A 25972-nucleotide genomic window follows, 5' to 3' on the forward strand; every position below is an offset into this window, starting at 1 on the left:
CTCAAGTGATGTCACTTGAGGGAGCATTGGTTAGGATTCAAGACTACAAGTTTGAAAATGAAAAAAAAAAGTGGTAGGTATACACACCACACATAACCCTACTGTATGCAATGTATACACATCGGCACACACATATCGGCACACACACACACACACACACACACACACACACGATGAGTTGATAGTCGATAGATTAATAGTTGAGGGGTGGTCAGATGGCTGCAAACCGTCCAGGGAATTGATCTGAGGCAGAGATGCCACCCACTCACAGCACATTCCTGCAACGACTGTGTTTGTAGCCCCGCAGATGCCCTACTTACACTTCCTTTTCGAAAGCCATGCCATCAGAAGCGACAAGCAAGACCTTACTGACTGCTTATCGTAGAGACATCCAGATAGTTATTAAAATCACTTCAAAAGAGCAGACTGAATATTGGAATAAAGTATGATTGATGACAGATTAAAAGAGACTATGAATTCATTAATAATAAATCATTGAACCAAAAGTAAGTTTCACTTGATTTATCTGGCGGTGCTTTATTGTGCTGCTGTGATTAATGGACTCACAAACTGTAGTCAGAAGAACCTAATGAAATTAGAATTTGAAATTTTGTTTCATTTCAATAGCCAGCCACTGGCGCGAATACCAAATCGATTCCTCTGCGTAGGTAAATGTTCAATGTATTTAATCAGTCCGCTTTCACATTATAAAACATTATACAAAGTCCATAAATACATTAATGGAAAATTACACATCAGGCTGTCTGCTGAGAAATAATATCACCATGTTGACATTGTGTTGTTGTTTTATAAAATGCCTTTATGTTTGCCACTGCATTGTTTTTTATCAGAGATTAGGGATTCACATCAATAAAGATATTACCGTCTGAAAATCAACATTAGTCACAGGGAGGAGATATGCGATCAAAAAAACTGGCCACAAGGATTAGTCACTGCGGAAGAGGATCACGGCTGTGAAGCTGAATAAGGGTTTACTGTTTCACCTTTTGATTCCTGCTTAGGTGTATAAGAAAGAATCACATGTCAAATTCAGCTTTGTGCTATCAAAACAAAACCGGGAAACTGTCAAGTTCATCTCAGCAAAGCCATGGGAGTGTAAATCCCATGTTGTTGTGAATGATGACTGGGATGGATTACCAAGACAATGTCAACGTCTGAGGTGCAGGGATACTTTTCACAGTGGAGATTTTTTAAAGAAATTAGTCATACACCGAACAAATATAACGTGAAAGTATGTGTGTCTGTGTGTGTGTGTGTGTCTGTGTGTGTGTGTGTTTGTGTGTGTGTCTGTCTGTATAACTGACAGTTTCCAGTCAGTTGTTCCGTCAGTGATAGCAGTTGTATTGTTCGGTCCCATTTCACTGCATGTTTGCTCAGCTATATAGATGTTTACTGTACTGAAAGTGTGTTGAAATTGTAGATTTTATCCTGGGCAACATCACGTTAACTCTTCCCACACATTAGGTGAACAGACCAAGGACTCGTTACAGCCCTGTGTAAAGCGTGTTATGAAGTGAAGAGTAAAATCCAAATATGTAGAACAAATGAGGAATCAATGAACTGGGTGTTTAAAAATGTAGCAGGGTGACATTGCAGTTGTTCTTTATGAAGGAAAAATTCATATAACACACTTTTTCATACTAGGGAATTTTACCAAATACAACAAAATATTTTCTCCCCTAAGATGAACCTTGAGAAAAGTGTCACAGGCACGTTTTCCTTCATGTGCTTCTCATAAATTTCTCACCCCGGGATTTAACAGCAGCACACATCTTGTATTGCGATGTAACAAGACACTGGCGACTTCACTGAAGTCCGTTTTGGCGGAAGTTTTATTTCACCGTTGGCTACAAAAAAAGGAGAGCTGTCCTTGATCCTTCAAATGCCTGGTATATATTTGGTTTTAGAAATAAAATTTGTACAGTATTTGTACAAACTTATCTGGTATTTTAATTATGTTTGACCTAGTTTATTTGTTAGAAGTTTTTTTTTTTTTAAATTATTATTATTTTTATATTTGTTCCCATATATTGCCGACTGCATTTGAAGGCAGCATTTGAGTCCCGCGGATGTTGTTGAGTGCGAACAGCTTTGCCGTGAAAAACTTTTTAAACTGTGAGGAAAACAGACCCAGGTAAAAAAAAAAAAACAACAACAACAAAATGTCTGAGTATTACCTGAAATTATGCTGTTTTAATCAGACTAGGCATAATAAGAAAACATAAAAGATAAATATTTGAAATATATCCCATATAGGACTCACTCCATGTTGTTAGTTAGAGGTTTGATAAAAAGGAGCAAGTCCCACCAGCCTTGTTCCACTATTAGCTAATGTTAGCTACATGACCAACAACTAACTTGTTTATTCGTTTTAAGCTAATGTCTCAGGTATAAGGTAGCGTTAGAAAACGGGAAATGCTTAATATTTTTTCATCCAGTTGGAATTAAAACCCAAACGTTATCTCTCATTATTTTTACTTGTTTTAGTTCGTTTTGCAGAGTCTAAATGGGATTAAACCGAACTGGAACAACAAAATGGCTGCTCAGACCTACATTGCCATCTCTGAGCTGCATCCCAATTTCTCTCATCCCGTGAGTTCTGATGATTTTCAGCCAGTAACAGAAATTTAATATCTTTCGCTTCTAGCAACAGCCCTTAAAAACAAATCCAGTTTCTAACAGCAAGATTTTGTTCCTTCAGTTGTAGTGGTACATTGGAGGAACAGTTTTTCTGACTTTGTTTTGTGAGTTGTGGTGAACAGTTAAAATAAACAAGTCTACAGACTGCCATTACCCTTGTAATATTTTTTTGTTTTTGTTTGTTTGTTTGTTTTTTTCAGAAAGTGGCAGGCATCATCATTGGGAAAACTGATGTAAAAAGCTTTCCTGACAGAAAAAGTTAGTATCTTTTTTTATATTAGTGCACCTAAACCCTTATTTTCAAAGACACATTCTTCTAACAGCACTGCACCTTTGTGTCTTATACACCAGCCCCCTCTTCTGGAGAGATAAACATCCCCTTTCTGAGCTTTTCTCTTTTCCTCTTTTTCAATGAACTGCAACGCAACGTGAACCTGTATGCCTGAATTTCAGATTTTGGTACAGACAGATTCACTTTTGGCTTCACCATTAAGGACTCACCTGACTTCTTCATTAATGTGGCAGCCTGGGGAAATGATGGCTATATCAACGGGCTCTCCAGCAGCTTCAGCATTGGAGACTGTGGTGAGGAAGTTACTTTTAAAGTTCCTACAAGTAAAGTTAGCATTTTGTTTTGATGAACTGACATTCTGTGAGGTGTTTCTTTACTTGCAGAATAAAAATCAAGCTACACAAGAACAATGCAGTAACAAGATAATTTTTTTAAAGTTAAATACATATTCATAGAAATTGAGTCACCAGTTGCGCAAACAATCTATGCGCAAAATTGTTTCTGACTATTTTTTCCAGTCACTATTGAAAATCCTTTGGTTGCCAGCAAAGACCTAGAGAAAGGGGACAGATTCTGTCCTACAACACCAAGGTAATTAACACATACCTCTTAATCATGTTCATCCTGTGGTGCTTTTAGAAAGCTGGAGGGAAATGAGGGTACCACAATGTTATGATGTGTAAAATATGATGTAATGGTGTGTAATGTCTGATGACGGAGTCAAAGGACCCGCTGGTTCAGAGGCCTGTATCTGCTCTCTCAGCCTCTACAGGCTGCTGGTGACGGAGGCTCATTCCCAGGTGTTTCTGTGTGCTGACATGGACACCATCAACAGGCTGCTGCCATTAATCCACCTGCCAGTGAAGGACTCCAGAGATTTCTACTCTCTGGGAGACATAGTGGCCAACGGTCAGCAGCTGGACGGCACAGTGATAAATATTCTGGCTGCAGTGAAACTGGTAGGGCATGGCAAAGTCTGTACAAGACTCTGTACAGTCTTTCAGTATTAAATAGTACTAAAGGACAAAGTTCAGTTTTAGAGGCCCTCAAGCTTATATATATCAGTTTAGGGGTTATTTTTTTCAGTCGTTTTTTTCAGAAGTCTGAGAAAAATGCTATAGTGAGCTGGGCATAACAATAAAGAGGATCTTAAAGGAATAGTTCAACATTTCTGGAAATTCACTTATTTGCTTCCTTGCTAAGAGTTGCCAAGAGACTGATACCATTCTCAAGAAAAAAGGTATCTGCTTTTCCTCTGTGACTGTTTTAATTGTAATCTAACAGTGGTGCCAGTACTTTGATCAAGAGGGATTGACAAGGATGGCAGCTGTGGAGGAAATGATAAAAATCATGTTACTTTGTTCATGTTTGGGCAATAAATGGGCAAAATATGCCTGATAGCTGCCTCATCGTAGTTATTTAGGGTGGCTGTTTCCTTTAAGACCCCGTGAGCTTAGAGTCATCAGATTGAATCCTGCAGGGAAGATTTTGATCGGACGACAAATTAAGACTGTGGGTGCAGTGTGCAGTCAAAATAAGTGTTTGTTGAATCAATCATGGCTCAGACCAGTCATCAAATTTTTGGGATACTGTTCATTTTTGAGAGTTTTTTTTCCAGGGTATTTGCAGAATATTGATATGCCACATATTAAATTCAAATAATATCATAAAGTTTTTCTAATGGAGCACTCTACAAGAATAAACCAGAATGTATTGACTGCATCAGATAGTGGTCTTGTAGCTGTCTTTTTCTCCAAAGTTAGCTTGAGTATGGTGGAAAATAGGTTGTTTAAGTTTCCTGAGCTTGAAAACAACATTAACAAGGAGGGAAAGGTTTTTTAAAAAGTGGTCTGATGTAACAGTATGAACGTCGGTCGTGGAAAAGTCATGCAACCTGTCACCAAGGCCGCAGTGGGAAGCCTGATAAGCGAGATTCGGGACGTTTTTGACAATGACCGTAGAAACTGAGCAAATATTAACAAGTTTAAAAATCAAACCTGTCAAAGATTTCTAAATTAACTTTTATTCTTATAAATTGCCTAATAGATTACACTGTGTCTGTTTTATCTGTGTGGTTACATGGTGGTATGCTTGCTGTTTGCCTGGAACATACCAACTTACCATAATGAATTTAAGGACGTGCCTTAGAGTTCACAAAGAGGCCAGATCCTGCACTTTATGTTTATGCATTTTTTTACATGAAGGGAAGATATTGTGATAGGAACACCAGATGATTCTGTTTACTTTTTCAGATTGGAGAGCCAAAGCAGTTCACCACTTCAGACGGGCGCAAAGGTCAGAGGCTGGAAGTGAAGCTCTTTGATGACTCGGTCTCTTCCTTCCCCCTCGTCTGGTGCGTCATGGCCGTGTAGGAATTTGGGAAATAATAAATATTTATGACTTTTGTTGCATTTGTGCCATATTCCATCTTAATGGCCCCTTGGATCACCGCAGTGTTTCTTATGTTACCATAAATTTACTTTGGTGACATGAAGCTTTAGATTAACCCTGCTGAACCTCATGTGTGTTTGATTTTCACTACTCTCTCCTGCTTAACTCCCTGACCTCTGTATCACTCACAGCTGGGACAGAGAAGCCATTCAGCTTGTGCAAACTTGGATCCCCAAGGAGACGGGTAGGTTAACGGCTGCTGCTCATTCTCAGCCACAAAAGGAATCTTTATTTAACTGTTATTCCAGCCTGTCATGTTCCATTAACGTACTGTACTAAAGACAAACATGGAAGTGGATATCTGAGATGTGATTGTGTGTTTGTGTTTAGGATAACTTACTGTTGTTTTAACTTTTATTCTTCATTCAAAGTTCTCTTCATAGCTGATGCAAAGATTAGCTTTGACAGCTTTCGCAGCGGCATGGCAGCAACCGTTAACTCGAAAACCATTATCACTGTCAACCCTGGTAAGATATTACACCAATATTTACAAAAACAGAGGATCTGATACAAGCATCAATTGTGCTATTAATCAAAAATGAAACTGAAATACTGTTACGAAACCAACCATCCAGCTGTGGCGTGCAGTGTAGGAAAAATATATCATCTTCCTGCAAGTAAAATATTTTCAGTCAGGGATACATGTCAAAGTCAATCTTAATTTGCTCTCAGACACCAGGGAGGCCAGCCTGCTGTTCAGCTATGCTAAGGAAGTGTCTGAGTCTGGAGCTCTGGATCAAGATGAGAAGCCAGATGATTTGCTTGGTGGGTTATAGTGAAGACAATACTTTTTCTTTTCTTTCTCTCTTTTAAATATGTTCTTGGATTATGCATTAATAGACAGCACAATATGTTCTGTAATTGCACTCCTTGACAAAGGTTACTTGTAAAATAGTAACAGTAATAGTAAAAGTGTTAAAAGTACATGTAGAAATCTGACCACACTGAGTCCAATGTAGCTGAAATCATTTTTTTGTGCTTTGTGCTTTGAAAGGATAAGTCTTGTGATATTTTATATTTCTCTTACTGTCATCAAATCCCATGGAAAGACCAAAACTAACAATGAATAATCCTTACAACACTTACTGCCTATGTGGCTTGCGCAGCTTATTCCTCTGTGCCATGGACCTCCATTACTGTCCAAAAACTATTACAAACACATCAATGAGCCACACTGTTGCACCGGCTAACATGGTAATTCTTGAAAATGAAAGCATGTAGTTTTATTTTGTAGTTTATTTTGAGTTTAACCCACATACACTGTCCTGTTGCTGTAAATACTTGGTACCCCATCAAATCCGCGGCTGAAAATATTCCCCAACAAATGTTTGTGTTAATGTTTGCTAAAAACTGAATTTCTTCACTGCCCAGCTTTTTTAGTTCATAACTAAGCTTTTTTTTTTTTTTTTTTTAATGAAACCATATGGTTGTTAGTCAATTTAAAAATGTACATCTTCAGTAGGACCAAACGGAGCTCGTGGCTGAGAACCATTTAATTTGTGGGAGTCAGCGGAATAACACGTTGTTGGTGTTGGTCTTTTCATGGGATTTGTTGACAATGAAAAAGATATAGAGTATATCACCACCCTGTCATTTAATTTTTCCTGAAGTAACATCAAATTATCAGATGACATACTGACAAGTGCAGCCTGTGTCAGTGCCTGTTTTCCAAATAAAGAGGACTGCAGACATGGATGTGGTGCTGCTTTTGTCTCTGCAGTAGATTCCATCTTCGATGTGTACACAGTGAGCCAGCTGAAGCAGAAGGCCCAGGAGACTCCTGAGGCTTTCTTTGGCATCACATATAGCTTCATCTCCAAGCTGGACCTCGATTCCTCTGTTTCAAAAGTCATCAGGAAACGGTGGTGAGCTCACACAAGGGGATAGAGTGGATACACCATTAAAGTAATAATCTGTTTGCCATTCCAGTCAATAAAAAAATTCCTCGGTTAGTCTGTTTTCTCTTCTGTCTCAGCTCCAGGTGTAAGTTCCAGGTGACTGAGGATGCACAGAGCTGCACCAACCAGCTGTGTCCAGGGAGGGATCAGGCTTTGTCAGCCACCACAGGCTTTGACCTGCTGGTGGACTTCACAGACCACACCGGCACCCTGCATGCCTGCCCCCTTAGAAGTCCAGTGGCAGAGAAGACACTTGGCTGCACAGTCAGTACCACTTTACAGAAAGACGATTATTCAGCGTTTTTTTCTAAATGTAGTAGCCCCTATGTTCCTGGGATTAAGGAACATAAGAGTAGAGAGATGCATACTAGTAGTACATGTTGAAATGTATTCTGTTTGTGTCCGACAAAGTTGTTTTCAAGATGGTCCAAATTCTGTGCAGGTTGGGAAAGTCAGGAAATATTAGCTGTGCCAGGAGGTGAAATGTTCTGCATCTGTACTTCAGCTGAGATGAATAGCATTTCCATTTCATCTGTTACAGACAGACGGGTTCATTAGTTTGACTGATGACGAGCGAACTGCAATGAAGTGGAAATTTCTTTTGGAGAGATGCAAAATATATGTGAAGGTACTGAAGCTTTTGAATCTATGCTGTGTCCATTAGCCATTAAAACAAATCACACGTTGACGAATTCTCACAATATGTTGTAGGTCCTCCCTTCCACTAAGATGAGGACTGGGATCAGGGGGGTGGTCGTAGCCTGCTCACTGGCTGACCCAGGGGAAGTGAAACAGCACATGTCTGCCCTGTTGAAGTGCCTGTGATCAGCGTGCACACCAGCCAAGCAGGAAATCCCGTGTTGCAGTGATAGCTGTCTGCTTTACCTGCTGTTTCATGCTGTTCTGATTAAGATGTTAACAAGGGAAATAGTCATTTACACATATGTGCTTTTTGTTTTGTGGATAGATACATTCCCTACATTATTTATTTATTTATTTATTTAACTTATTTGTTTTAAAGAATATATACATATATTTAAGCATGTACTGTTTGTTTGAATAATTTTTTAAAACTGTTAAATAAATTATCCCTATAAATTTAAAATAGTTATATGTCAATATTTAATGTGTCAAATACATCAAGCAACTGTTATTTTTTCCATTAAATGAAATTTAATTAGCAACCAGAGTTTATCTGGTTGCTAATCTTCATAGACAACCAGAATTTAAAAACATAATCACAAATAAGACAAATTTCTAATTAAAGTTTTGTAAGTTAAGTGTAATTTCACTTAAAGCATAAGAGCTTTGGCCATGTTGGTGCCAAGTCCGTATTGATAAACAGGATTTAAATAAGCAACGTTTTACTTTTACTATCATCCATTTGTCTTGCAATGATAAAGCAAGTCAGTAGATGGCGCCACAGCACTGATTAAGAACACGGAACACCTCAAACCATCGTCGTATGTTGCTGAGGGACCCATTACAGGGACGTACCGAGTTGTCGTCAACACCAACAACTAACGGTAATCATAACTTTTCAGATTTATTCTGTTGATAGGTCGAAACTGTTTTAAGTAAAGTCCTACAGTGAAATAACGTCACAATCAAAAGATGTTAGCGTGTAGTACAAATGTTAGCCGATGTCTGAATCGCATCGCCCTTCAACGATGGGCTAGGCTACTTTGCTAACGTTAGCTTGTACGTTTTAAGATAGTTTTTTTTATTTCCACAGCATGACAATAATTAAAGCTGACATGCAACGATAGAAGGACAACTACAGCGGCTATCGGACTGCCTCCTACATCTCCATACAGTGCGATACATTCTTTTCTCTGAGTGATAACCGGCACTAGTCAAGCATGAATGTGAACCAGGGGACGGTCGGCAGTGACCCGGTTATTCTGGCTACAGCTGGATACGACCATACTGTCCGCTTCTGGCAGGCCCACAGCGGGATCTGCACCAGGACAGTCCAGCACCAGGACTCAGTATCCTTTATTCTAACTAACATGCTGTGAAACCTGAAACACAGCTCTCGATGTAATAGTCAAATGACGTGTGTCTCCAAGCTGGAGCGAGAACAGAAAATGAGTTTCAGCTGACATTTGATCATTTGACTTTGTCATTTGAGTTGATCCAATGACAGTGAAATAATAACTGTCAGGCACCGAGCATATGGACCAGTACACTTGTGTTAAACATGTTCTTTTACTGGCCCATATCTCAGTAAAATCAACACGGATGCTGTCAATTAAGCAGTTCATTGTGTTTGAAGCAGCCCCAGGATTTGTTTGTAGAAGACATAATCACTGTAGTGTGTCCTTCTGCTTGAGAGAAACTTGTTCAAGCTCACAAATCAGAACATAGCTTGTTAATTGTTATAACTATATCCATAGCTTGTTGCTAATTGTTATAGAAATAACCTAAACAAACCACTTCCTTAACATTTGCTTCCAGCAAGTAAATTCACTTGAGGTCACACCTGACAGGAGTATGATTGCGGCTGCAGGTTGGTTAAGAATTTTCCTATCCTTTACCTTGTTTTAATATTAATGTCATCCTTCGACTCCAAAATTATACAGCTGCTATATTTCTTGGTAAGTTTACACTCTACTTTTTAGGTTATCAGCACATCCGCATGTACGACCTAAACTCCAACAACCCAAACCCCGTGATCAACTACGATGGAGTTAGCAAGAATATCACTTCTGTGGGCTTTCATGAAGATGGACGCTGGATGTACACAGGAGGAGAGGACTGCATGGCTCGCATTTGGGACCTGAGGTACTGCAGGGGACGCTCACTTTCCTATATCGTATTTACTTTGTAATCAACAAACTAAACTTTTGTCCCTGCTCCTCCTATAGGTCAAGAAATCTGCAGTGTCAGAGGATTTTCCAAGTCAATGCTCCAATCAACTGTGTCTGCCTGCATCCTAACCAGGTGAGAAATTCACTATACAGTGGTTCATAAAGTGACATAATACTAGTTAGTTGTTATTTTGCTGCTCGAAAATAGAAGTCTTTTTAATCTCATTTTACTGTAAGCCAATTAGAGTGTCTGCTTACTGCCTGAAAAAGTCAGTAACCTTTCATTGTGGCATGTTTTTCAGGCAGAGCTGATTGTTGGAGACCAGAGTGGAGTGATTCATATCTGGGATCTGAAGACTGACCACAATGAACAGCTGATTCCCGAGCCCGAGGTCTCAATCAACTCCGTTCACATTGACCCAGATGCCAGTTACATGGCAGCGGTCAACAGCTCGGTCAGTACCAAACAGACTGGCAAGGGCGAGTACTGTGGAGTGTTAAGGTATATTCTACAACTAAAACAGCCTTTTTTGACCTCCTTAACAGGGAAACTGTTATGTGTGGAACCTCGCTGGAGGCATCGGAGATGAAGTGACTCAGCTCATTCCCAAAACTAAGATCCCTGCACACAAACGCTACTCCCTCCGCTGCAAGTTCAGCCCTGATTCAACGTGAGTGCCCCTCTCCTCTACACGCTACAAAACTTTATCTGCCAATAACAAGTAATGTTACTGTAGCTAGCAAAAACTTGAGTTCAGTTGATTTTTACCGTGTCTGCCCTATTGAATAATTTACTTCGATGCTGTTGTGCTCTCAAAATCTTATGTGCAAAATGAACTTTGCATTTTGGGATATATTAGCAACTGACTGCTTTACAAAAAAGGTAGTTTCCTGTTCTGATGTTGATGATATTGACTTTCTGTGCTTGTCGTCATCTCCAGACTATTGGCCACCTGCTCAGCGGATCAGACCTGTAAGATCTGGAGAACGTCCAATTTCTCACTTATGACTGAACTGAGCATCAAGAGTAACAATCCTGGAGAGACGTCGAGAGGCTGGATGTGGGACTGTGCCTTCTCTGGAGACTCCCAGTATATTGTGACAGGTCAGTACATGAGCCCCGGCAATTGGGTCATCGCTACAATGCGATGTCCAATACACTTGCATCAAAATCATTCCACAGTGAGATCATTAATTATTTTAAAATCAGAGCAGTGTTACTTCCCTTCAGGTGTAAATACAGGGGTCCCCAGTTTCATAAATGGCCTGTTGTTTTAGAGTTTTGAAATATTCTAAAATATTAACATTCTTTTAGAAGTGGTGAAATTTTAAATGAGATACCAAGCTTATGATTTTTGTAATATTGAAAATCAGTTTTAACATAAAAATATAAAACGAGCAAACTGACGGACAAGTGTTTTGCACAGGAATTGCCGTGAAGCAGATTTTAAGGTTTAGTGCCCAGACATTAGTATAATACAGACTTAATTTTGGCGTCATGCAGTTGTTGCCCTTAAAAGTTAGACCTTGCAGGCTATTGACCAGAACATTGCAACTTTTAATCTATATTTGTTTGGAAACAAAGAACAGTTAAAGGGAATACAAAGAAGTCTCTGTTTCCTCAATCATCACACCACAAAAAGCTTGTGGCAAGATTTGAAATAAATTTGCGTGTATTTGCAGTTAAAGAGTAACTTAATACCACATCCACTTTTTTGAGTTAGTAATTTACTGTATGTGTTAAGTCACTTTATTACACCAACACTAAAACCTTCAGTTTTATTGATCCTGGTCCCATTCTATAGTGTTCATTACAAGGGTTATTTTCTTTTTTTTCTTTTTTTTTATAGAGAATCCAGTAATTCTTCCTCTGGACAAAATGTAAAAATCTGTGAAAAATCTCTGGCCCCAAATTTTTTTTCATAAATAAGACTTAATATTAAGTTATAGATTAAGTTACTTATGCCTTTTAGAGAGAGAGAGAGAGAGAGGGAGTGGGAGACGGAGAGGGGAAGTGTTTTGATAACATCTTAGTCATTAAAATCTGCCTTGAGCTGGATTTAAGAGTGTGTTTCATATCCACAGCGTCCTCCGACAACCTGGCTCGCCTGTGGTGTGTGGAAACCGGGGAGATCAAGAGGGAATACAGTGGCCACCAGAAGGCCGTGGTGTGTCTGGCCTTCAATGACAGTGTGCTGGGCTGAGGAGGAGGAGGAGGAGGAGGAAGAGGAAGGAGATGAAGTGACATTAGGTGGCAGACTGTCGCTGCAGGGGTGGCACAAGGACTCTTTGGAAGATGGGACTCAATTCCCAGGTGTATGTCTGTCGGCATCAATGGGAATATTTAAACGTTTTCACTGAAATTATCATCTTGAAAAAGCGGAGGCTTGTGTTTGAACATAACAATGGTTCATCCTGCCAGATGCCTGTAAGTATTCAACTATAGAAATGTGTAATTCATTTGATACTCTTCATTAAAAGTTAAGTTGTAAGGTGCTCTGCTCTTAATGATTCCATGTGGATTAGCAAGCATTGAGAGTAAATGATGATTGAGTGTACAGAAAATGACTCCACAGTAAAGACAAGTCCTTACTCTCTTTGAGTTCGGTCAGTCTCCTTCCTTTTATTCACTCTAATGAAGAAAAATTGGCCAAAAATACCCAACAGTCTTTTATTGGGCGGATCGAAACACTCACATTGCAACAGAAATGGTTACACATAATTACACTGCAGTAGTGGGTTACATGAAATACAATTAGAGGCAGGTACAAAAAAGGGGATCTTTCTTCTTTCTTTCTCTGTAATCTCTGAAGTGTGCCACCAGAGAGGGTATTACACATGAAGGGAGTGACGATGGGGCTTTGGTGATAACTGTGACAGCCTGTCTCCATCTTTTCTCTCTCGGAAGGATGGAAACAGACTGGAAGGGTTGGCTGCTTCAGTGGTTTACTGGCGACTGTATGGCACAAAGGAAACAGTCAAAGGTGACTTTTGTTCTGTTTTTTTTTTTTTTTTCTTTTTTTTTTTCTTTTCTTGTAGAGGGAGAACTAAAAAGACAACTTTGTTTCTTGTATCTTTTGCTGGGAGGAGAAGAATTGAATATACACAGTCACTCTGGCAGGTAGTAGAAACAGACAGACACGCAGATGTTGCTCGGAAAGCAAATGTCGATGCAGAAGTAGACCAGCCTCTGTTTGCCTGGGCCTGAGAAAGGGGGAAGACAATGGCAACTAATAAAACAAAAACAACCACGATTAAGTTTTTGGTAACATACAGATTTATATGAACACAGCTTCAATATGAAGACAAGCCATTATAATGAAGAAGGAGCTGAATTTTCCTGGCATGTACAGTTCTATAGATTAAGGGAAGCAGTCACAAAATGGGCCACTCACAAATGAATGAGCAATTTTTCTGCAATATTTATTTTAACATTTTGTAAAAATTTGTCAGCTGCGCCACATGTACTAGGTTGTTGAGTGAGTATACAGTTAAGTAGTTAGTGGTTTTTTTTCAGCCTGTCATTTGCTGCCACTTTGGAAAGGTCACTGTCCATCATAGATTAGGGTTAAGTTTCAGCCTGGCACTTTGCTTCGTTTTAGAGTTGCCAGCTGACTCGTTTTAAAAACTGCCCATGCACAGTCTGTGGGTACTGAAAAAAATGAGTCCTGAACTCTGAATATGAGCTTGTGCACTTTGTTCATTTTTAAGCTAACATGTTATTTGACACTTTTATTTAAAAATGCCAAAATGTCAGTAAATAACTATTTTGATAATCAATTGACCAAAAAATGCCAAAAATTGTCTGGTTTCAGCTCCTCAAATGTGGAGATTTGCTGTTTTTCTTTCTCATTTATGACACTTAGCTGAATATCATTGTGTTTTGGACTGTTGGACTGCTATATATATCCATAATATGACATCATTTGATGTTTATGTCAAAACCATCCTCTCTAAATTACTCGCTAAAGTTTGTCCTCACCCTTGACCCTCCTTGTCCAGTGGACGGACCTGTCCTGACACAAAGCCTGCAGAGGCTCCTCAAGCATGGACACGTCCACCTGACTGGCTGCCAGCACCCCCAGGAACTCTGTCTGCCTCTGGGTCTCATTCCAAGACAACTGGAACTGACCCTGCTGAGGACAGTATAACAACATCTCAACAGAAAATCCACAACAGATGAGGAGTTTTGCCCTCTGAGAAACTCCTGCGCTGGAGTGTCATTTAATAAGTGTGAGAAATCATATTGTAATTACTGTGACATGGTAATATGAATACATTTGAGTGAGTACAATGGAGATATGAAGAAGAAAACCAAGACTGATACTCAAGCTGCTATTAGGTTGACCTCTTTGCTGATGAGGTCAACACGGTTGCACATTTGCGCTCTTATTCGTCACAAAGGCTGTTTGTAATTGCACCACTTACGCCGACGATCGGCTCCGATAGTGAACCCCTTAGAGTACTGTTATGCTTGAGTGGGTCACGTAACAACCAATTTTCCCTCTGCTGTAAGAGACCATGAAGGCCATTGTGCCTCGACACAGAGACAAACAACATCTACTCTCCCCATCCATACGAGCCTGTCCCACCTTTCATAGATTAAATGCCCGCAATCAGCAGCTAGGTTTGAATACTGCAGAGTTGAGTGAGATATGCGACACCACCAGACAGGATCACTTAAATGCTCAGAGATTCAACCGCAGCTTTTGATGTGTGGAAATGTGCTACTGTGCAAAAAGACGATAAGGCAGAGAAACACAATTCCCTCTCAGTTAACCTACAGGGTCCCATCTCTGTCCATTTAACTACAGCATGGCCGTTCACCTGCTCATATTATCAGATTACAATTAAGAATCAGACAGTCACATTGAAATCGTGTCTGAGGGCAACAGGGCTCAATCCAGATTCAACAGAGTATGTATAGGTTCTGTCCGGGTATTTGCCCTTAGGCAGATACACATTGCCCTTACCTGACTAAAAAGTGCATCAGGCTGTATTTATCAACAGAGGAGTCTTAAAAGCTAAAGAGAGCTCTCTCTCACAGAGTGGCCATTGTGCCCCGCTCCAGGGCTCAGGCTCGCTACCGTAGCCGCCTGTAAGAAGATCCTGGGCACGGCGAGGGGACTGGAGGGATCGGATGTGCTGAGGAATTCAGCCGTGGAGACTATACAGCTCTTCAAGGCCCCGTTTGCTTCACCCCTCTCTTTGTATGGAGTGGCGAGGAAGTCTTGCAAAACATATGAAACCCTGCGGTTCGTGGCTCAGTGGATAAAGCTATGAGTCACAGTTAAAAATGCTAGCTCACACATTAGGAAGGCAGTGACTTTAGACACAGCTGGCAGAGCTAAAAGGGCAACCCCAGCTCGCTTTTTCTTAACATGCATTTTGCAGTCTCACGTATCCTGAGCCCAGTGAGGGAGACCCTATTATATAACTCGACTGTTCAGTTCTCACGTGTTGAAATGTCACTGCCTGTTACCTTGTGTGTTGACTCATGAAGGAGGGGGTGCACATTGTCATAGTCAGACTGCTCCATCTTTTGCAGGAAGCAGCCGTCCTGGTTGACTGGTTTGTAACATATCAAACGCTGCAACACAACAGCAGATAGTCAGGCATTGTTAAAATCAGCCGCTTGCGTTACTTTTCATTTCTGTCAGAGAAGGCAAATGTGTGGCAGATAAAACATGAAAATTTCAGAGGAAACGCTCAATGACAGCAATGCAAATCATCTGTACGTACATGTTTGATATCAAACAGCACAGTGGAGGTCTGATTTCCCAGTGAGGTCACAGAAAGGGTCACCAGGTCATTCTGCTGGTCCACAACGGCCGACTGATTGATCAGAACTCCAGTCTGATCTGGAGCTGTGATTCTCACAATCTGTAAAGACTAAAACACGTTCTGATTATTATAGGCAATCAAGTTTTATAGAGGTCAATTTGGAGGTTATGGAGGTTGAGGCGTGCGTCAAACCTGAGAGTGGGGTTGCGACAGCCCGAGGTGCCCCGTCAAGCCGAGGGCAATGACGACCAGGAGCAGAGAGGCTGTGAGGCTGACCCAGAAGGCCTTGTGTGGGAAGCGGGACTGGGGGGAGGCTGCAGGGCACCCATCCTGAAGAGATGTTACCACGCACAAGAGCCAGTGATACGCTATTTAAAAAGTACTTGACATCTCAGTACAGGATGTTAACGTCAAACTGTAGCAGGTTGGGAAACTAACGCAAGCCACCAGCTTGCTGGTAACGTAGAAAAGTGGATGGATTCATGTGAGCAAAAACCAAAACAGCTTCCTGCCTTGACCCCTCACATATATGACTTTAGGTATTTGCTGTTGGATTAATAGCCCTCCACTTACCGTGCACTGTGCTTCCTCCAAACAGTTTTCTGAATGTTTCCAACACCTCACCATCCTGTGTCCCTTGACGGCTCCTCACTCGGTCTGCTCCCTTCTCGTAGCTATCGGCATGGAGCTGTGGTTATGACCAGCGCTGACTGAGACTCAATTCACCTGGCCAGCCTCTCTTTGTCCCCGCGGACCTCAGACAACCCCCCCACCTCCTCCTCCTCCTTTGGTCTCACTATTTCCCTCCCAAAACAGTCACCCACTTCACACAAAACACTGAATCTTGCCAATTTTCAAGATTTGTCTTCCTGCTATTTCCTCCTTTTTTTATGTCATCCCTGCCTGATACGACTAAATATGCCTCTCTAACATTATCCACCCTTCAATTGACTCTTATTCCCCCTCATTCACATATACACACTTACATGGGAGGAATTGGCCACCCTCCGCAGGCCAGACAATGGACAAAGGGGTGAGGCAGGCGCAGCTTGGAAAGCCTCTCTCATCAGGTGAGAGGTGATATGCGGTTCTAACTGCTGCTGCATCCAGCCGATGACAGCCCAAGGTGACTTTAAGCACAGGATTTAGAGGGAGGTTTTCTGCGTTCACTATGAACTTGAAGCCACAGAGAGCAGAGGTTGATTTAGTGAAGATAGTTTTTTTTTATTACGGACTTGAGCATTGCTTTCAGTGACTCTAGGGGTCAGAGGGGACACTACTCCTGAAGTCAGAAAGTGGATGGTAAAAGGAAGATTGAAATATTTTTAAAACAATGTCATTCTGTTTCAATAATAATTGACATGACAGACATAAATGACAGGACTGGATATCATTGCACCTTCCCACGAATCTAAGTGCAGATAATAGCACATTCTGTTGAGGTCTTAAAATACACACAGGAACACAGAGAGGTCAAGTCATACCAGTTCAGTGCATTTTAGCCCCATTCTCGGCCTGGTCTTTATGAACCTGAACACACAGATATTACCAAACTGTTGACACTTTTTTTTCCCTTCTTGAGTTTGACTTCTTATTGCTTAAGGGGAGGTTGCACCACAGACAGGATAAGGGCCTTGAAAGTACACTCACTTTGGTTCGTACTCAAAAAATTAAGATACACTCATCTCCTTTAGCAATACTAACACTTAAATTACATTGAAACAATACTGGAAATAATGGTTCTTGTGTTATTAATCAATCATTTATATCATGTTAAATTTGTAGGTTTTAAGAATGGTTTAGTAAAAGACAAAAGTGCTGATAAAATCTGGATAGTGTCTCTAGAGTCTTTGTCTCCTCTGTCACACAACAATTATGACTTTGTTATAGAGATGATTTGAAAAATATTCCCTTTTTAGAAGACAATGGACCCTGGCATGTGACAGGCTACCCAAATTCCTCAGGTTTACAGCAGCTAGGCTATCACTTAGCTACTCTTCAGTCTTGACAGACTTTTAGCAGTCTCATCCCTGCAGAGCTGGAAGGAGGTCTGCGATACTCTCCACGTAATAATCCGGCACCATCCTCTGCCTCTCCACACAACCGCTCTTCTGATTCACCTCGGCGTCCGCCACAGTGCTGACTCCCGTGAGGGTGAGGAGGGTCTTCAGGCCACAGTTGGAGCCCAACATGATGTCCGTGTCGAGGCGGTCGCCCACCATCAGGCAGCGCTCGCGGTCCACGCCATACTGGGAGGCCACGCAGTCGAACATGAAGTGGTTGGGCTTGCCCACCGTCTGGGCCTGGCGCTGGGCTGCCGTCTCCACGGCCTGCAGCAGGCAGCCTGTACCTGAGGGGGAAGGGTGGGGGGGAAAAAAAAAAAAAAATCAGATCATAGTTCCATGGCACTTGAAACTCCTTAAAGGAGCATGCATTAAGAAATAAGGATGGTCAAAATCGATGCAACAACAGCTGGGATATGATGAGTTTAGTCCCTAGTATGGGCCAAGCATCAAAAACTCCATGATCCCAGTTTATATCAATGGCTTTCTCTTTAAAATCGAAGTCCCGGAGACCAATCCAAGATAACCCCTAATGACATCATCAGGGTTATTTTCTAAGACTTGAAGAAGCTCCTCCAGAGCAACAGATGACATGGCACAACTTATTATTAACTGTTTTCACAGGATGTGCAGTACGCTCCAGGGCTAGTATATTGACCATAATGTGTGAAATTAGTGGAGTGCCTCTTAAAGAAAGTCTGTAAATGTTGTTCTGGTTTGCTTTTTCTCGAGATCGCAGCATCGGTCAAGTGCGGCTTTTTGATAGCTGTTGAAACTCATTCGGTCCATGATCTAGTTAGAAAATAACACTGTGTGTCATTGACTTTACAGGAAGTAGACTTAAGAGGATTCTTACATAAAAATAAGAAAATTAAAAGAGGTCTGCATCTGACAGGTGTTTGGCATTTTAAGCATGATTCGGTAATCAGTAGGATTTTCTTTGTCTTTAGTAATAAGCCTCAGCTCTCTCGCCCTGCTTCCATCCTAGCCTCAACACAAATGAGCAAGAACTTGTGCAGGATATTTGTACACACATACACACAAGATTATCCCCAAAATGATTGATTCACTTGCATTTCATGACTTGACAAATTCGAAAACGAGGCCTCATATTTAACCAGGCAAAACAAAAGCTGTGAGAGTGAGACTGTGAGAGTGAGTATCCCTACCTGGGACAGCCTTGCCCCCCTCCAGGGGCAACCTGGTGTCCCTGTTGGTTCCCACAAACAGGCAGCCCTGCTGGGTCAGGTACTGCAAGGCTCGGTTCAGCTTCATGTAACTGAAATGCTCATCAAACCCGACCACCACCGCCTTCACCTCGGGGTCCAGGGGCACGTTGGCCCAGTCGGTCTGCTTCCCGGAGATGTGGTCTGGTCCCACCCCGGTCTGCTGGATCCCCACCGCCTCCAGCTCCTGCTTCATGGCGTTGCTGCCTATCAGGTACACTTTGCCCTCCAGCTTGCAGACCATCTTCAGGTACATGGCGGAGCAGTACGCGGTCCCAAACACCTCCTCCTCTTCTACGTTGAACCCCAACATGGACATTTTATCGGCGTACATCTTCCGCGTCTTGCTGCTGTTGTTGGTGACGAAGAAGACCTTCTTCCCGTTCTCCTTGAGCAGGTTTACGACTTGGCTGGCGCCGGGGATGGCCTGGTCCCCCCGCCAGATGACCCCGTCGCAGTCAAACAGGACGCTGTCCACCGAGTCCAGCAGTTGTTTCACCAGCGACCCGCTCAGCCGGGTGCATTTGGATTGAGACATCGGGGAGGACGGAGGGCAGCCGAACTGCTACGCGCTGGCCGGTTTAAAAGAAACGTCTCAAAGCTCCGTTACGTACCGTTACTGCACGTTGCTTTCCCGGAGTCACGGACGTTACGGCTGTCATGCAGTTCGGCCGTGGGGACGACCGGCTCTGGCTTTGTGGTGATTAATAACCGGCCCAGCGTAGTGTCGAGATCCACCGGAGAGTAGACCTGACCTTCCACCGAGCGTTGCCTAAATTCAGAGAGTTATTTCCGCACCGGCTTAAAGGGACAGGAACCACACACGAAGACGCTCAGTGCCGCTTCCGGTCCAGTCCTCGTTTGTGTCGGTCGCGCGTTACCATCAGGGCTGCGACGAACCATTATTTTCATTGTCCGTCGGTCTCTTGATTGATCGATTGGTCTACAAAACCTCAGAAAAAAACATTTTAAAATGCCCATCGTAAGATAGTAGGCAAGGTGATTCCTTAAATGTCTTATATTGTCCAACAGTGCAAAACCCAAACATATTCAGTGTAATATAAGGTCAAATGGGTGACATGTTTGCTTGAAAATGACTTAAATAGTTAATTGATTATCAAAAGAGTTGCCCATTAATTTCCTTTCGATTGATTAATCAATTAATCGCTGCAGCTCCATTACCTTTGAGTTAAAGTCAAAGAGCTAAGGCTCAGACTTTCTGAAAAATGAAAACTCTGCCATCTTTGAAAAATCCAATTTTTTTAAACAATATTTTTAAACAAAACAACACATTCATACTTTTTTGTTTTTTACAAAAAAGGCTAGTACGTGTCATTTCCAGTTACGTGGATAGGAAATTCAGTTGGGAAATGGGTTAAAAAAATCATCTTACTTGTGCATCAGTTTGAGCATCCTAAGGGTGAGAATAGTCTCTGAGGACTCTGGAAATACATAGTTCAGCAGTTAAGTGATGTAAATGACCTTATGGGTTTTTTTTGAAGATGGCCTGGTTGCCAGGTATTTATTTTTCAGATGCTTTATGACTTGAATTTATTGATAAGTGAAAAGCTCAAACTGGGGTTACTTCCTGCCAGGCATCTCTGATCACAGTGACAACGTGTATTTATCCTTCTCAAAAACTAATACATAACAGGTATTCTCTGTCACATGGTTACTACTGTACTTGCTAATAAAAGCTGAACACCCTGTTATTTGAAGTAACTTTCATAGCTTTAAACTATAGGTCTTCTGTGTCAACAAAACTTACGTAGAAAAACCTCTTTATCCCATAGCACACGAATGCACTATCCATTTTTCCTTCCGGACACTGTTGTTTGACAACCGCAAGTGTGTTTTATCACACTAAAGAATTCCCCTGCTGATTATGTTAGCCACTGAAATCAAGACCTTTGAAACCTCACCTATGAAATTGAACCCTACCTACTAGAAAAATACTATAGTACCTAAAGTACGACATATTCACAAGCAGAGAACTAATGTCCTTTTCAGAGAGAAATTGCATGTTAAAGGCTGCGATGACATCTGTTTGCTCCAGCTTTGGGAGCATTTATGCTTTAATTAATGTCAGCCATAGAACAATAAAAGGGATTGAATCCGGTGTCCTAAGCATGCAGCTGGAGCACTTCATTAACAGACAATTATCTGACGTGACAAGGATTACTTTTGGGTTTGGTGCACATGTTGGCACGGTGTTTCAATTCATGATATATCCTGAGAGACAGACACCAGAGCCCAAGCAGAAATCACCAACCTAAACTTTATTTCTCCATTCGGAAGAAGTTGTTAGGGAAAGTAAATCCGAGGGGATGTACAGTAAATGCAGCATAACAACACAAGGGGCAGTATCTTTTTTCAGTTGTCTTTTTTCTGAACAGGCTGTGGAGGGAAGAAAATCTCCCCCAGGTTTCTGAGAAGCCCTCGGCTGTAGTAGTGTCTTTTAGAGTGGTCTGGTGCGGGACTATGGAGAGGGTCTGCTGTTGAAGATGGGTGACAGTGCTGACAAACGTAACCTCGACTTTTGTACCACTCGTTGGAGGTCTGGTTGACAAGGGCCAGGTAGGAATGGAACAGGGCATAACCCGCCAGCAGGAAATATACAAAGACCAGAAAGCCCAACATGAAGACGATTCTGGGAAAGGTCAGGAACAGATGCTGGAGGGACAGAAGGAAAAAGAAAATGATTTCACTTAAACGTGAAACATTAAATTGGAAATAAACATGGCTGAAGCATATGTATAGAATATACAGTATGGTGGCAGAACTGAGTCTCACCTGTACGACAAACAGAGGCCCTGCCGGCTGCTGCTCGCCATATTCATCTATGTAACTGGCCCTCAGGAGCCCTGAGCGCAGTACGGCATGAAACAGCATATCTGCCGTCAGCAGGGCGATGTCGCCTGCCATGGCACAGACGCTGAAGAGGTAAAGCAAGAAGTAACGTGTGTTCAGAGCACCAATGCAGTTGTTCACCCAGACACAGTGGTGGTCGAAACGCTGGACACACCTGTTGCAGACCCCTGAAATACAGACGGGTGTTTACAGTGAACACTAAGTAAGATCGCTTTTTCCTTTTAACCTTACCATAGAAGGTGATTTGCTAAAATATTACACTCCTTTTGGACAACACAAGCATGACAATTTTGGTTAACACTGATGCAATTCCAGTAATATGTTTTGTAAAAGTAGACAAAGCAGCAACTGGATGAGTATTCATTTAACTGTCGGTCCCGGAGCAAAAAGAATAGCAGGTACAGCACGTATCTATAAAAAAGAACTCACTGCAGTGTTTGGACCGAGCCGGTTTGACGAGCTGGCAGGTCGGACAGGAGACACCCGGGTGAAACAATCTCCAGTCATATGGATAGATGTGCAGCTGGCCTGCGACTTTCTTCTTTGTCACTGTGCCTGGTAGATGGTGAGTCAAGAGGAGAGAGTTGAGGAAAAATACCGCAGTGTAATAATCCTGTCCAGATCTAACTTCTCAGTGATTTTCGCTGGCTATTCTTGTAAAACACCAGCTAAAATGAGCTAAATGAGACCTTAAAACCAGTATAAGGCCTCTGGGCAAATGAGCAGTAAATGTAGGAGTGAGCAGGCAAACAAAAGCAGAAGAATTCAAGCACACAAACAGAAAATAAAACAAAAGAAAAGGACAAAATAGTGCATCTAAGCTGGGTTTGGTGACAAGAAAAATTTGAGAAAGAATGAAAATAAGCACAGCAGCTGTGTCTGGTTTTCTGAAGACATGGTCCCACATGAGGATGCTGTATTTTTGCCCATTCTACTGCACCAAGAGTGATGCTTTGTAGCCTGTCCCTCGATTACCAAACTCCCCCAGAAAATAGATTTACCCTCCAGGTGAAAAAAAGATGAAATTACTGATGTGCATGGGTGATGTGTAATTACCAGGCTCCTAGTTGTTACACATAAGACTACATACTTTGGCAGCACACTGACAAAGAGTAAAAAATCTCTGCCATGTTGGAAAGGGTTGAGGATAGTGTATCAGGTGCACTGCCCCTGCCTTCCACATGTGTTTGAATATACTGCAGCTAAGAGAAAATTAACCTGGATCTCTCTTGATGCAGAGGTAGAAGAAGAAGGTCTTGATGGCCAGCAGGATGTAAGGCACAGAAAGGCTGGTCAGAGTGGTGTCCATCTCCCTGCAGAAGCCGAACACCTCGTAGGTGAATTCTGCATACACAGCGCACTCCAGAAGGATATGCAGATAGATGAACATGTTGTTCCTGCAGTTAGAAGCAGATGACACAGACGAAAGGTTACAGAATTGTTTAACACCAAAATGAAAGGCTTTATTTTTCCAGATGAGACCCAATTAAATATATCATGAGAAAAGATTTCTACATAGGAACATTTTTAACTACAAACCTTTGATGAAATAGCCTGTGCAAGGTCCACTGTGAAAACCTTTGCAGCCATTTTGGTGTGACTGGAGCAACTACCTGTGAAGAAAAGCGGCAGCAGCTCTGATCGCAGTGGCTATATTCATTTGTACCTCAAGATATTGGTGTACCAGCGCCACCAAGTGTCGGTTTGTAGAAGTAACAGTTAGTTTAGAGGCTCTTCTCTTACCTTTACGACGGAGTTGAACAGAATGTGAAAGGGAGTTTGCTGCTGGCCTGAGTATTTGCAGACTAGAACTATACATGTCAGCACCAGCACGACATAGAAAGCAAACAGAGTGAGGAAATCCATGTCTCACCTGGCACCTTCACAGAGACAACAACAACAACAGGTGTTTATGGTACAAACTCACCACGAACACGTAGAAAACTCAAGGAGACGCTATTATTAAGTTTTCTGTATATTTGTTGAAACATGGGTAAGACGAAATGAGGCAGGGCGTGTCTTCTAAAAAGAGTAGCATGTTCCTGCAAAACACAACTCTGTTGAGGTTAGGTTAGCATGCTAGCCTACGTTAGTATCCGACGTTAGCAGACGTACATATCGATTCTCTAACGCGATTAAATAATTAGTTTTTCCCTCACCTTGTAGTCTAGTCACACATAGCTGCCTTTCGGTGTCTTATCTCACGTCAACATAGCTGGTTCGCTTTTCTTTATGGCCACCGGCTTCACTTTTAGTCCATGCTCGTGTTCTGTAAACAATGCTATTTCCTTAGCATCGATGTAGCTAATTCCCAAGCTAGTAGCTGACCTGCTGAGGCGTATCGTTCTGCAGTGCGCTGTGTGCCGATATGAATGTGGACTTTATCTACATATCAACACTTTGCCATATTAACAGTTTTTATTCTTCCACTGAGCATCTCCTTTCAAATTCAGCCATTGCATATAAACTACCACTGTCTAAGTTTTTCGGTCTCATGTATGTTTTATCAGAAATGTGTCCTGTTTTCTTAGATGTGTGAGAGATTTGATGTGCTTGAGCTTCATCTGGTTTCAGGAGGTCCATTTATGTCATATAAGAAAGCAGTGGTTGAAAAATGATCCAGCTCCTTTAACTAAGTAAAAATGCTAATAACAAAGTGTAAAAATACTCCATTACAAGTGAAAGTCCTTAATTAAAGTATTGAGTAAAAGAATGTACGAATAATCAGGAAAATGTACGTAAAGCATTAAAAGTAAAAGCAACCAAGCAGAGAACTTTCCCCCATCTGTGAGTGTTTTACTATTATATATTGTATTATTACATTATTATTACTAATCCATTCATGTATAAGCAGCATTTTAATGTTGCATCTGGGTGTGTGGAGCTAATTCCAACTATTCTGCATAGGACTGCAATTAATGATTATTTCATTATTGATTCATCTGTGGATTATTTTCTTGTTTAATCAGTTGTAATTTATAAAAAATATTCGGTTGGTAAAAAAAATTAACAATGCTTGTTTTGTCCAGCCAAGAGTCAAACTTCTAAAAAATGAATTAAAAATATTAAAAGAAAAGCAAAAAAAAACAAAAAAAACCACATTTGAGAAGCTGGAACCATGAAATGTTTGGCATTTTTATATAAAAAAGAGTAGACAATTATCAAAATAGTTACCAATTAATTTTCTGTCAGTCGACTAATCAGTTAATTGATTAATCGTCTCAGCTGTACTTGTACATACTGTTGGGTAGTTTAATAACAAAGCATCATAATTTGCAAAGTACCTAGTAGTATCAGAAAATAAAAATATTCAAGTACAGGTACCTCAACATTGTACTTAAGTAAAGTGCTTGAGTAAAGTTACATTCCACCGCTGGCAAAGAGCACATTCCCTCCGCAACGTCAGACTCAAAATCACACCACTTGAGAAGACTGCAGCAATAAGAAGTGGACCGCAGTGCCTACATAAATAACTAACTCAGAGTTACTTAGTACTGTTTTCTCTGTGTAACTGCCATCCAGTGCTCCAGACAATGCAACAAGGCACCACAAGACACCTGTTGGATCTGGTTGCGGACATGGCCCGACACTCGTATTACAGCTTACAGTGCTGGAGAGGGGAGCATTACTCAGGAGCTGTGTGTGCACATCTATGGATGCTGTGTAAAAAGGTAAGAAATGTGTGGTCGTGCTGGACTTTTTGATGTGCTATGCCGGTGTGGTTGTCATTTTAAAGGTTTCTTGCAATGGATAGGTAATCGGTCACAATGCAATGAATCAATTTGGAGTTACGGTTTGGGGTTGAAAAGTGTTTCTAAATACATTTCAACCCATTTCTGAATGATGAAGTGTCATTTTTGCTCGTCTTAAAGATAAATCCTTTCAGCTGCCTTGTTTCCTAATATACAAACAT

At 41.4% G+C, this 25972-nt stretch overlaps 5 protein-coding genes across 10 annotated transcripts; 2 read left to right on the plus strand and 3 right to left on the minus strand.

The window, feature by feature from the left end:
• The first annotated feature begins 1797 nt into the window (after positions 1-1797).
• On the plus strand, positions 1798-8341 carry meiob (meiosis specific with OB-fold). 3 transcript variants are annotated; one of them, XM_040135437.1, is made up of 15 exons: positions 1798-1910; positions 2071-2155; positions 2509-2613; positions 2862-2919; positions 3115-3246; positions 3472-3544; positions 3717-3912; positions 5206-5306; positions 5536-5588; positions 5776-5871; positions 6077-6169; positions 7125-7269; positions 7380-7566; positions 7844-7930; positions 8014-8341. In XM_040135437.1, the coding sequence occupies exons 3-15, from the start codon at positions 2557-2559 to the stop codon at positions 8125-8127; spliced, it is 1392 nt and encodes a 463-aa protein (XP_039991371.1). In that variant the 5' UTR covers positions 1798-1910; positions 2071-2155; positions 2509-2556; the 3' UTR covers positions 8128-8341. The 3 variants fall into 3 exon arrangements, with proteins under 3 accessions (XP_039991371.1, XP_039991369.1, XP_039991370.1); XM_040135435.1 differs by lacking the exons at positions 1798-1910; positions 2071-2155 and adding an exon at positions 2304-2409; XM_040135436.1 differs by lacking the exons at positions 1798-1910; positions 2071-2155 and adding an exon at positions 2304-2409 and having other exon boundaries at positions 7128-7269.
• Positions 8342-8692: 351 nt separating this feature from the next.
• On the plus strand, positions 8693-12774 carry mlst8 (MTOR associated protein, LST8 homolog (S. cerevisiae)). The gene is made up of 9 exons (XM_040135251.1): positions 8693-8828; positions 9038-9293; positions 9763-9814; positions 9927-10089; positions 10173-10248; positions 10418-10570; positions 10662-10786; positions 11057-11220; positions 12201-12774. The coding sequence occupies exons 2-9, from the start codon at positions 9165-9167 to the stop codon at positions 12317-12319; spliced, it is 981 nt and encodes a 326-aa protein (XP_039991185.1). The 5' UTR covers positions 8693-8828; positions 9038-9164; the 3' UTR covers positions 12320-12774.
• Positions 12775-13183: 409 nt separating this feature from the next.
• On the minus strand, positions 13184-16999 carry bricd5 (BRICHOS domain containing 5). Of its 2 annotated transcripts, none has more exons than XM_040135254.1 (6): positions 16473-16999; positions 16092-16229; positions 15858-16007; positions 15598-15705; positions 14098-14248; positions 13184-13319 (listed from the first exon to the last, which is right to left on the minus strand). In XM_040135254.1, exons 1-6 carry the CDS (start codon positions 16524-16526, stop codon positions 13225-13227), a joined length of 696 nt encoding a protein of 231 aa, XP_039991188.1. In that variant the 5' UTR covers positions 16527-16999; the 3' UTR covers positions 13184-13224. The 2 variants fall into 2 exon arrangements, with proteins under 2 accessions (XP_039991188.1, XP_039991187.1); XM_040135253.1 differs by having other exon boundaries at positions 14098-14251.
• Positions 17000-17102: 103 nt separating this feature from the next.
• Positions 17103-20090, minus strand: LOC120794308 (phosphoglycolate phosphatase). The gene is made up of 2 exons (XM_040135252.1): positions 19132-20090; positions 17103-18249 (listed from the first exon to the last, which is right to left on the minus strand). The coding sequence occupies exons 1-2, from the start codon at positions 19724-19726 to the stop codon at positions 17924-17926; spliced, it is 921 nt and encodes a 306-aa protein (XP_039991186.1). The 5' UTR covers positions 19727-20090; the 3' UTR covers positions 17103-17923.
• Positions 20091-21458: 1368 nt separating this feature from the next.
• On the minus strand, positions 21459-24472 carry zdhhc4 (zinc finger DHHC-type palmitoyltransferase 4). 3 transcript variants are annotated; one of them, XM_040135722.1, is made up of 9 exons: positions 24219-24472; positions 23987-24101; positions 23803-23870; positions 23599-23672; positions 23278-23456; positions 22489-22614; positions 22214-22226; positions 21982-22123; positions 21459-21861 (listed from the first exon to the last, which is right to left on the minus strand). In XM_040135722.1, the coding sequence occupies exons 2-9, from the start codon at positions 24048-24050 to the stop codon at positions 21562-21564; spliced, it is 966 nt and encodes a 321-aa protein (XP_039991656.1). In that variant the 5' UTR covers positions 24051-24101; positions 24219-24472; the 3' UTR covers positions 21459-21561. The 3 variants fall into 3 exon arrangements, with proteins under 3 accessions (XP_039991656.1, XP_039991654.1, XP_039991655.1); XM_040135720.1 differs by having other exon boundaries at positions 21982-22226; positions 24219-24471; XM_040135721.1 differs by lacking the exon at positions 23987-24101 and having other exon boundaries at positions 21982-22226; positions 23803-23939; positions 24219-24468.
• Between the last annotated feature and the right edge of the window lie 1500 nt (positions 24473-25972).

The sequence above is a fragment of the Xiphias gladius genome, chromosome 9 (assembly GCF_016859285.1).
Source record: "Xiphias gladius isolate SHS-SW01 ecotype Sanya breed wild chromosome 9, ASM1685928v1, whole genome shotgun sequence".
NCBI classification, from domain to species: Eukaryota; Metazoa; Chordata; class Actinopteri; order Istiophoriformes; family Xiphiidae; genus Xiphias; species Xiphias gladius.

Excerpts from the sequence above, each read along its gene's own strand:
- meiob (XM_040135435.1), top strand. Across the intron at positions 3,913-5,205 it reads TTCTGGCTGCAGTGAAACTG|ATTGGAGAGCCAAAGCAGTT; the intron begins GTAGGGCATGGC and ends TTACTTTTTCAG. Across the intron at positions 6,170-7,124 it reads GAAGCCAGATGATTTGCTTG|TAGATTCCATCTTCGATGTG; the intron begins GTGGGTTATAGT and ends TTGTCTCTGCAG.
- mlst8 (XM_040135251.1), top strand. The coding sequence starts at position 9,165 with ATGAATGTGAACCAGGGGACGGTCGGCAGTGACCCGGTTATTCTGGCT. Across the intron at positions 9,815-9,926 it reads GAGTATGATTGCGGCTGCAG|GTTATCAGCACATCCGCATG; the intron begins GTTGGTTAAGAA and ends TCTACTTTTTAG. Across the intron at positions 11,221-12,200 it reads CTCCCAGTATATTGTGACAG|CGTCCTCCGACAACCTGGCT; the intron begins GTCAGTACATGA and ends TCATATCCACAG.
- bricd5 (XM_040135253.1), bottom strand. The coding sequence starts at position 16,526 with ATGGTGAGGTGTTGGAAACATTCAGAAAACTGTTTGGAGGAAGCACAG. Across the intron at positions 16,008-16,091 it reads TGTCGCAACCCCACTCTCAG|TCTTTACAGATTGTGAGAAT; the intron begins GTTTGACGCACG and ends AACGTGTTTTAG. Across the intron at positions 13,320-14,097 it reads CTGGACAAGGAGGGTCAAGG|GCCCAGGCAAACAGAGGCTG; the intron begins GTGAGGACAAAC and ends CCCCTTTCTCAG.
- LOC120794308 (XM_040135252.1), bottom strand. The coding sequence starts at position 19,726 with ATGTCTCAATCCAAATGCACCCGGCTGAGCGGGTCGCTGGTGAAACAA. Across the intron at positions 18,250-19,131 it reads GGGGGGCAAGGCTGTCCCAG|GTACAGGCTGCCTGCTGCAG; the intron begins GTAGGGATACTC and ends CTTCCCCCTCAG.
- zdhhc4 (XM_040135720.1), bottom strand. The coding sequence starts at position 24,050 with ATGTTTCAACAAATATACAGAAAACTTAATAATAGCGTCTCCTTGAGT. Across the intron at positions 23,457-23,598 it reads CACAGGCTATTTCATCAAAG|GAACAACATGTTCATCTATC; the intron begins GTTTGTAGTTAA and ends TTCTAACTGCAG. Across the intron at positions 22,615-23,277 it reads CTGCATCAAGAGAGATCCAG|GCACAGTGACAAAGAAGAAA; the intron begins GTTAATTTTCTC and ends ACCATCTACCAG.